Genomic DNA, 10,516 nt, shown 5'->3' with positions numbered 1-10,516 from the left:
CCAAGTTCCTGGCAGTTGGCCCTCTCTGGGGGATATCTGATATCTGACCTCCAGCCATCAGCTGAGAGCTTGCCCAGACTATCTGACCCAAGGGCTGTAGGGACTGGGCTGCAGAATGGATTTCTAAATCTTCAAAATAAACAGGCAAGGAAATCTTGCAACAAATGAAAAATGACTTGAGGGCAGTAGAAAGTACTTGTGCCAACTGATGGAGGAGGTTATGAAAAATGAGGAGAGGAAAATCACTATCGACTTCTGTGTTTCTACTGCAAGTGGATTGAACAGTCCAGATATACTGATTTCCAGCCCATATTTCCTGCTTTTAAGCTCCTTTGGTCTTATTTCCCTCTTCTTTCTGAAAAGTTATAAAATGAATGAAGGGCAGAATGTTTCTTGCCCAACCATGATTCAGGAGGCAGCTCAGCCACAGAACAGGCAAGTGTAGCACTGCCTAGAGGAAAAGGACTTGTAGAGGCAGGTCCCAGATGGATCCACCCCAGACTTTTCAAAGAAGACACCTCCTTCATCTTGTGTTCTAAAACCTTGCAAGTTCAGGAAGAAACCATCTGCATCCATATTGAAAACCTGACACAATGTATGCAGCAGGCTCAGTGTGAGTGAACTGGAGGCTTCTCTACAACATGACCCAAAGGAGCATTGCAGGTCCTATTTGCAACCTGAAGTTTGTGACTCTCCTGGTTGCCTTAGGTTCAGAACTCCCATTCCTGGGAGCTGGAGTACAGCTTCAAGACAATGGGTATAATGGATTGCTCATTGCAATTAATCCTCAGGTACCTGAGAATCAGAACCTCATCTCAAACATTAAGGTGAGTGGAAATTATGAAATTGATACTAGCATCCCATTTGATCAGACCTGTAGCCTTATTTAGAAGCTAACTACCCTGCCTGGTTTGTATTTGAGTAATAGAGAGAACAGCATTTTTAAAAGATAGCGCCACAACGTTATGATTATGGCTAACTAAGCCAGTTTGTTCATCTAATTCTGTGTAGTCTCAGCTCACAGAGTGTTGATCTAGCCCTCTATTTTGTTATTGTTGGTTGCTACTAATTTCAGCTCTTTTGTTTTCCTACATGACTGTTTTTGGGGTAGCAACTTAGAAAAATAACAACCCATTGTGGCAACAAAGATTGAATATTTAACTGATGAATAAGCATGATAATGAGCATGCTTGTTAAAATCATATTGCTAGATTCCATCCTGAGGGTAAGAATTCTCAGGCAGAAAGGGTGAGAGTCTGCACGGTGGGCCAAAAAGCAAAATTATTTCTTTTCACTTGAATGTGCTGTAACATAATTGACTATTTTTACTTTAATATGGCAAGGGAGGATCATAGCTCTATGATGTAAGAGCCTCCTTTTGGTATTGCTTTAGTGAAATCAGTAGCATCATAAGGTGTGGTCTTGAATGTGCCCACAGGTGTGACATGAAAAGGATTTGTTCCATAAAAGCTTAAAAGCCTTTCTCAAAATTGGGAAAACTATGAAGGCAAGCACAGACATATAATTAGTGTCCTAAAATCTTCCATATAATCATTTAAAGTTTTTTTTAAAAAATTGCTCCTATGTTTTCCCAAAGTCTAGTGCTTTCTCTAAAAGAAATGGGTCTCTTCAAAATATTTCAATGTCTTTTATTACTGTTTAAGCATACCAGAAAACCAAAACATACAGGATTTACAAGTGGTAAAGTAAGTTTTTCTTTTGTCTGGCTGTAGGAAATGATAACTGAAGCTTCATTTTACCTATTTAATGCTACCAAGAGAAGAGTATTTTTCAGAAATATAAAGATTTTAATACCTGCCACATGGAAAGCTAATAATTACAGCAAAATAAAACAAGAATCATATGAAAAGGTAAGAATCCAGGATTTCATTCAACGATCTCAAGGGGAAAAAAAACACCAAAATATACTGTGCTCAAACGATAAAAGTGAGAAGTTAAGTAAAAACAAATCATCAGTATTAACAATGCAAATAATATTAATGGACAGAATGTTATCAACAAAATATATGAGAATAAATGAATGCAAATTGTGCAGTAAAAAATGAGTCAAATGCCATAGCCTAAGTAGTTTCTCAGAAGATCTCTTTATTTTGTAACTTATGGAGTCCTTTCTGAAAAGTTTGGTTGAGGATCAAGAACTAGTTTTATCCTACTGAGGATGAGCTGCAAAGGGAACAGTTCCAATAATGACTATACCCATTTACCATCCTGTCAGGAGCAATAAACATGCATGTCCAGACAGAAATATAAACCACCATGCATATAAAAATGAGACTGCCGTCTTATGCCATGGTGTAGATGATCAGAATTTCACATTAGCTCAAGTCCAGGATATTGTTTTAGGGGAATAAGGAGATTAGAAGGAAGGGAGGAAGGATGTGGGGATGTGGATGAGTAGGGGAATGGCTACCTTTTTTTTCCCACCTATAGAAGAACTTCACCTTGAAAGGCTCTCATAAGTTGCAGATCATGATTAAGCACCCATGATGATGTCTGGTACATACTAGTGTGCACACTCTAAATAAATGATAAATAATATAAATGGTAAATCACTGTTTGAAGTCAACTGTGAACAAGAGTCCATTGCAACTACCAGAAGGGCCAGAAGTAGAGGCATTGGCAGCTTATCTCAGGGTTTCAGCAATGGAGTGGGTTTGAGATTGTAACTACATCTCTAACAGAATGACTCAAACATGTGGTACAGCTTTCCCCTTTCCTTATTTCTGACCCTCAGTATGAAATTTCCTAAGTCTGTTTCATTCTTAGCTCTCCTTCAAAGCTACTCTGTCAGAAATTGAATGGTATAGCAATCCAGATAGGTACCCCAATGTCCTGAAGAAGTTAAAGAGCCTGTGAAAAGCATTTGACCTATGACCAGATGAAAGCATTTGAGAATGCTTGCACATGAAGATAGGATAGGTGGGGGAACTGGGGTAAGCTGGGAAGAGTTAGTGTTTAAGCTCCAACTAAGTGCCAGGCATTTTACATATATTATTTAATTCCCACATAACTTAAAATTAGTTTCTGTGATCACAAATTAAAACACTGGGGCTTGAATAAGGTATGGACTTTGTCCCAAATCTAACAGCTAGTAAATTACAGAGCCATAATTTGAATGTCTATTTGACTCCAAAACCCATGCTTTTTGCACTAAGCTTTGTTGTCTCTAGCTGTCAATAGAGATTTAATGCATCTATTTGGCCTTCAGTAGAACTAAGAAGTATTGGAGACAACAAATACCAAAACCAGGTTGCCGTAGGTAACACTTGATCCTAATGGAGGGGAGAGAAATAGGTAAAGCAAAAGTGAAAATATGAGTGAACGGAAAGACCAAAGGAAACAATAGTCCCTGGATGCTGTTCATATATCTGTTGGATACCAATTCTTTAACCTCAGAATGTCAATTAAGCAAACAGTGAATGATCATTATGTACGGGACCATGCTAGGCACTGCAGAGAACCCAAGGATCAGCAAGGTAGTTCCTGTCCTTCCAAGTCTACAATGTGATGTAGGTAGGAATCAGGGAAGGGGGAAAGGGTTAGGAAAAGTAGATAAGAGCTGAATTACTGTGGTCTATAAGGTATAAAGTAACCCCAAACCGCCTCTGAGTATTCCATTCCATGAAGGGCACTCTTTCCTTTTGGCCTCAGGACAAATTTTCAGACATAGGAATGAGGTTTTTACCCAAGTGAGGACTATCCGAAAGTGTGACCTCTTCAGCCTTTTTTGTAGGTACTTCCTTGTAATGACCTTGGCTTGAATTCTTATCTTTCTAAAAATAAATGTTAATTATTATAAAAGTAATTTATACTCATTGAAAAAAATTAAATAATGTAGAAACATGGAAAATAAAAATGAAAAATTGTATTGTCCTCTTCTCCTCAGTGGCACACACACAGACACGGATGGACACACATACACACACACACACACACACACACAACACATATACATATTGTACATAGAGTGATAATTGTGTATATTGGATCATATTAGATCTATTTTTCCAAAATCAGCTTTTAAAAAAACTTAACAGCATATTTAACTTTTAAGTGCATATCCAGAACAATCTGTTATCTTCCTTCCTAAAAATAAAAGAAACAATGTTATATATAACATTTTCTTGTCTTGATAGTTATATGAGTGGATATTTCAGTTTTGGACTTAAAATATGTTTTAGCAACAGTAATGGAAATGGTCAGGCCATAAGATGAAATATAACTTCATTGGAATGATCGTTTTGCTGATCTAATTGGAAAGAAAGGACAAATTTTCAAAGAAATAATGTTCTATTGTCTTACACCAATAAAATAACCCACAGAAAGTTGTTCACAAAAGGCTATAACATTTTACAGCCTTCTGAATGGTTCTGAACGATGTATAAATGCTTTTAGAATTTCTTCAAATATTTTAATTGCATTTTATAGTGTTTTGTTATATCAGACTTTTACAGGATTGACTTTTGAGAATATTTTAATCTGGAATGTGGAAAGATCAAATGGAAGTAATTAGGTTCCATAAAAATTTGCTAAGCTTTCATAACATAGACCTTTTTGGAAATCCCAAGTGATTTTATTGATATGTAGCTGTGGGTGCATTTTAAACTCCATCCACAAGGTGTTTTTCTTCAATTTTGTTTTTAAATTGGGTTATAATTACATACAATAAAATGCACACATCTTAAGTGTACAGTTCAAAGTGCTTTAATGAATGTATACATTTATGTCACCAACAACAGAGCTGAGAAAGTATTACAAGGCATTTCTTTTAATTTAGGCAAATGTCATAGTGACTGACTGGTATGGGGCACATGGAGATGATCCATACACCCTACAATACAGAGGGTGTGGAAAAGAGGGGAAATACATTCATTTCACACCTAATTTCCTACTGAATGATAACTTAACAGCTGGCTATGGATCACGAGGTAAGTGGGACCAATAAAACAATAGCCATTGGACAATACTACTTATAATATTCTGTGCTTGGTGCTGAAAGGGACTCACTCACAAAACCTGAAACTTGTCAAGGACTTACCACTCAAAGGGGGAGATAGGTCATATGCCCATGCAAAGATGAGGGGCTAAAGTGAACTCGAAAGAGTTTAGCACCAGATTAGTGGCCCAGAGAGGAGTGCTATAAGAATTCAGTCAAGGAAACGTCATTTAGAGCCAAGGGTGGTCAGAAATGTCCTCACAAAGGAAAAGGTCTTCAAGATTGAACATCATTTTGATAAATGGAAAGAAGGGAGAAAATAGTGGGAAGACTATGAAGAAAACTGTGGCAGCAGAAAAATTAAAGGCATATAGGAGAGACAGAGACCCTGATGATGGTGCAGGGAGACTGTGGGCAGTGGGAGAAAACGTTGAAACATACATGAGGGCCAGGTGATGCACTAAAATGGCCACATTTTCAAGTCACCACTCAAGGTTTCTAAGCACAGGAGTGACTCCATCAAAGCAGTGTTTTAAGATTAATCTGGCTTCCTCTGATCAATGAAGGAGAAACTGGATATCAGGAGAATAACTGGGAGAAGTCGAGGTATGAGGCCACAAGACTTAAAAATGGGTGGAGACAGTGAGATGGGAAGGATAGTAATAAGGACACTGAGGATTTCCTATGCACTAGCCGCTCTGTGGTTTCCTTTTCAAATGTTATCGTACTTAATTCTAGCAACTCTAAGTGATGAGAAATACTCCAGAGATAAAAAACAAAAAGAGGTCTGAACTGCTGCAGAAGGAAAGGCAAGAGGCATGTGGAGACAGCATTAAGGAACAAGGCACACACCAGGTTTTTGTCAGACATGGAAAAAACCAGCTTCAAGAAGAAATTCCACAAGTTTGGATCTAGGCAAATTCATGGTGAAGAGCAATAGACTATGCCAGGGAAAGTGGTTCAGCCTGTGGTTAGATATTGATGGCTGGAGTTTGGGAGAGAAGTCAGGGTCATAGGCCTAGAGACTGGTATTTAGTGAGTGAGATCTGAGGGAGAAAATAGTAAGCACAGTTCGCTAGTCAAGGACTATCTATCCCAATCTTTATTTTTTGTTTTTGATTTAATGTAACAGTAGTGCCTTTCAAGTGATGTCTTAATTTTCTTTTTTATCCCTAGTTAAATCTAAACTAGGGTTTTGTTAACAAGGATTTTGTTATCCTCTGTATAGTTAGCAGGAAGTGGAGTGAAACACTCCATAAAATACACTTTACAAAACACTTTATAAATCTTTAGAAAAACGTAGTTTTTTTTCTTTCCTGGTAACCTTGAGATGCTGATAATCTCTGCTCAAGCATGATTTCATCAGCACTTCTAAATTTCATGAGTAGGCACAATCTTTCCCTCAACACTCACAGCTTGGACTGCTACCCTCCCTTCCTTTGCCTCGAGGTCCAAAAATTACACAATATGCCACAGCCTGAGTCAACTCAGCACACACTTCCTGAGTTCCCGGAACTTAAAATAATTCAGAAAAAAGAAATGTGTGCTTTGGGAGGGGAGTTCATCTGGAAAGCTTATATGGGAAAGTTGTGGTCTGAACTTTGAAGGGAATGTAAGATTTTGAGAGAGAGGAAGTTCTAAAGGATCTCATGCAGAGGATGGGGGTTTCCCTGACCTAGAAGCTGTAAAATACACATAAACATGGAGAATAAGGGATAAAATAAAAGAGAAGGGACCATCCAGGCTGGGGAGAACATTCTGTAGTCTCCTTTTTTGCTCCTTCCTCCTTCCCTAGCTCCTAGGTTTCAACTATTGCTCTAGGTAGAAGAATTACCTGCAAGAAAAAAGCAGGTCTGCTTGGATAGCTCAGACAGAAGATTAGGAAAGCTTTATTTGCCTATCTGGATATGCTTCTTTCCCTTTCTCCAAACCCTGAACTTAGAGGCCTCTACAAAGCTGAATAGAAACCTGTTGGGCAGCTTCATTGGGGAGATGAGAGGATGTGGGACTACTCACTAGCTTCAAATAGATGTGCAACAAGTAAATTACTGCATTTACAAGACCAAACATATTTTCATGCTGCCTTTTTTATGATGGTAGGTGGTGGAGTAGGAGGAGATGGGAATAGGATAGGGGAGAGGAAAAGGGGAGAGAGGGAAGTAACTTAAACTCTTTGGTCATTCCAAAGAGTATGTGTGGTCAAGAAATGTTACGTCTTCACTAGTTAGCAAGGCACATTGCTGAGATTTTAGAAGCTCAAAAGCAAAAGTTCTTTCTTCCACAGGCCGAGTGTTTGTCCACGAATGGGCCCACCTCCGTTGGGGTGTGTTCGATGAGTATAACAATGACAAACCTTTCTACATAAATGGGCAAAATCAAATTAAAGTGACAAGGTTAGTACTTTTTTTCATGTTATAATTCATTATTTATTTGACTCTAAAATTGCTTATAACTTAAGCAATTAAATAATTGCCTAATTTAAGCAATTAATTTAATTGCAGCTAAAACTTAGCTGATAAGAAAGAGATCCTTTCACTTTTCAGTTCTTAAGTTATATGACATTTTTCTTTAAATTGGTATTTATGTGGTTCAAATATCAAAACAATATAAAAAGTCATGCTTGTACCTGTCTTGCTTGCAGCACTATCTTCACTGTTTCCCCTCATGCCCTCTAAGTAACCACTTTGATTAGTTTCTTGTTTATTTTTTCAATATTTCTTCAGGCAAATTCAAATGAATAGAAACATATGTTTTTCCTCGCTCTGTGTTTTATAATTGCGTAGTGTTCCATTATGTGACTATACCATAATTTATTCAACCAGTCTCCTCTTGGTGGACACACAGGTTGTTTCCCATCTTTTGTATTATCAGTAACACGCAGTTCATAGCATTACACATGTGTCATTTCTCATACGTGCAGACAGATTAACATATCAAATTCTTCCAACGATTACTGAGTCAAAGGGTGATTTTGGTAGCTATTGACTGATTCTTCTCCTAAAAGTGCCACTGTTTTACATTCCTATCAACAACATTTGAGATCGCTTGTTTAGGAAAGAATCCTGTTAAATATCATCATTACATGTTCATTATCTTTTTTTCCCCTGATACCAAGTGGAAATGAACTCAAAGGAGCACTGACCCAGGATCTTGCCACTCATGTCCTTCCTTGGGCTTCCCAAAGTCCATCTGGATTTCCTAGTATCTTTTGCTTTGACCCTATTTAGTTGTTAAAGCCCTTGTTAATACAGAACCCCTCCATCAAGATAAAATGCTTTAAAATAAAATAGAGTGCATTTCTAAATCAGTGAACTTTCTTAATGAAGCAGTTTTTTGTTTGTTTTTGTTGTTGTTTGTTTTTTTGTTTGTTTTTTGAGACGGAGTTTCGCTCCTGTCGCCCAGGCTGGAGTGCAATGGCACGATTTCGGCTCACTGAAACCTCTGCCACCTGGGTTCAAGCAATTCTCCTGCGTCAGCCTCCTCAGTAGCTGGGATTACAGGCGCCCAACACCACGCCTGGCTAATTTTTGTATTTTTAGTAGAGACGGGGTTTCACCATGTTGGCCAGGCTGGTCTTAAACTCTTGACCTCAGGTGATCCACCAGCCTCAGTCTCCCAAAGTAATGGGATTACAGGTGTGAGCCACAGCACCCCGCCAGTAGAGCAGTTTTTAAAGTTTTGTATATATCTAGCAGGCTACAATCCTTGAAACAATTATATAAGCTAGTCAAGAAGAAACATAAGTGTTTCTAAAATAGACCTAATTCCCAGTTTCTCTTTCCATTTTTAGGTGTTCATCTGACATCACGGGCATTTTTGTGTGTGAAAAAGGTCCTTGCCCCCAAGAAAACTGTATTATTAGTAAGCTTTTTAAAGAAGGATGCACCTTTATCTACAATAGCACCCAAAATGCAACTGCATCAATAATGTTCATGCAAAGTTTATCTTCTGTAAGTATGCCCTTGGAATGACACACTCTTGCAGGATTCCTTCTCTTCCCATGTTTCAAGTATTTAAATTATAAGATAATTAAGATGCACTATACTTTAGAACTTGGGGGACCCTAGAGTTCGTCTAGTTTTTATCTACAGATTTAAAAATTGGAAGCCCCAAGATAATTACCCAAATGATACCTTCAGGAAAGTGACTATTTGCTTTCCTGGGAGGTTTAACAAAGGGACTCTGGGGACCACAAAATAAACTGTTCTTATGGTGGTGTTCTTGTATTCTTTCATAAGAAATTACATTGGGTTAATGAGAGTGATATAACAAATGGTTATAATTCTCTCGTTTGAGGTAGCAGACCACTCTGTATTTGAAATGCCTTTCCTCAATCTCTTTCCTTTGTTTTGAATAGTCTATAACTTAACAGTAAGGTATCACCAGGGGAAGTCAACCAACTCTGCTTTGCAGAAACCCAACCTTGTCAATATTCCATGCTAACTAACTGACAAGAGACTAGCATATAAATCCAGAATATTATTTTTAAAATTATTAATTAAAAAGAGTACTCTGTCATGGGCATCTCATACTTGCATCCTCTGGCCAACTTATTTTCTCTCTGGATGAAGCAGCCTGGAACAGCCAATTCTCACCAGATGCATAGTCAGAGAGCATGGAATCAGAAACGAGGGAGTTAGGTGATTCAGAGGTTAGTAGCATCAGCCTTCATGACCTGATATATCTCTCAAAGTTCACAAAAGCCTGTAAGTCACATCTGTGGGTCATCTCTTCACAGATCTGGGGGTACAGCCCACACATGCCTCTGTGGAGTTTTCTCTTTGTGTCCATGGCTGACCAATGCCCCTTGGATTGACATGCTATTTTATTTCATTCTGGTTTTAGTCAGGACTAGAAGTTATTTTGTAACTTTAAGACAATTTTTCATATTTCTTGTCCCATCCATTATGTTTCTTATTTATAGTTTTAATATCTGATACTAACCTAATGCATTCGATCCACATTATTTATGACTAGGTACTATCTTCATGATGTTTTGAAAGACCTACTCATAAATATCTTGTCAGAAAAGTTTTACAATCCCATAACCATAGTCATGAAATGGAAGAAAAAGAGTTAAACAACGCAAAGCAAAACCAGATTCTGTTCCAGTCCCTGCACCTTCCTAAGAAACTCATGTCCTTAAGCAGTTATCAACCTTTCAAAGCTTCAGCTTTCTTTTCTATGAAGTTAGAGCTGAGACAAGAGAGGCTATTCAGTTGCTTCTAACTCTAAGTTTCCATGGCTGTGTTAATGGGAAGTATCGACTCTTTGTAGGAATAGAGCCACTGGGAATAGATGGTGATGCATTACTTAGCAATGCAAACCATATTTTTAAGTGGGGTATTGACATAGGTTCAGTATCATTTAGTGAATTATATCTATATTTCTGTAAATTATATCTATATTTCCAAATTGAGTGGGGGTGGGGGGATCAGGAAGTAAACTTAAGTTGTTTATCCCCTTATCTATTTTTACAGAGATCAATATTTGAGGTAGAAAAATACATATTGACTGATCAACAAATAAAGGTGCAGTGGTCATTAAATATTATTCCAA

General features: G+C 37.8%; 1 protein-coding gene across 1 annotated transcript in view; it reads left to right on the top strand.

Moving 5' to 3' along the window:
- Nucleotides 1-302: 302 nt before the first annotated feature.
- The window catches only part of CLCA2 (chloride channel accessory 2), a 32,589-nt gene continuing 22,375 nt past the window's right edge, over nucleotides 303-10,516 (top strand). Inside the window, exons 1-5 of the mRNA XM_003805300.6 lie at nucleotides 303-827; nucleotides 1,734-1,871; nucleotides 4,799-4,949; nucleotides 7,242-7,350; nucleotides 8,748-8,907. Of these exons, the coding sequence (XP_003805348.4) occupies nucleotides 642-827; nucleotides 1,734-1,871; nucleotides 4,799-4,949; nucleotides 7,242-7,350; nucleotides 8,748-8,907 (744 nt within the window). The 5' untranslated portion in view covers nucleotides 303-641. The remainder of the gene's footprint in view (nucleotides 828-1,733; nucleotides 1,872-4,798; nucleotides 4,950-7,241; nucleotides 7,351-8,747; nucleotides 8,908-10,516) is intronic.

This window comes from Pan paniscus, chromosome 1, assembly GCF_029289425.2.
Source record: "Pan paniscus chromosome 1, NHGRI_mPanPan1-v2.0_pri, whole genome shotgun sequence".
NCBI classification, from domain to species: Eukaryota; Metazoa; Chordata; class Mammalia; order Primates; family Hominidae; genus Pan; species Pan paniscus.
This window is presented reverse-complemented; position numbering and strand designations above follow the sequence as displayed.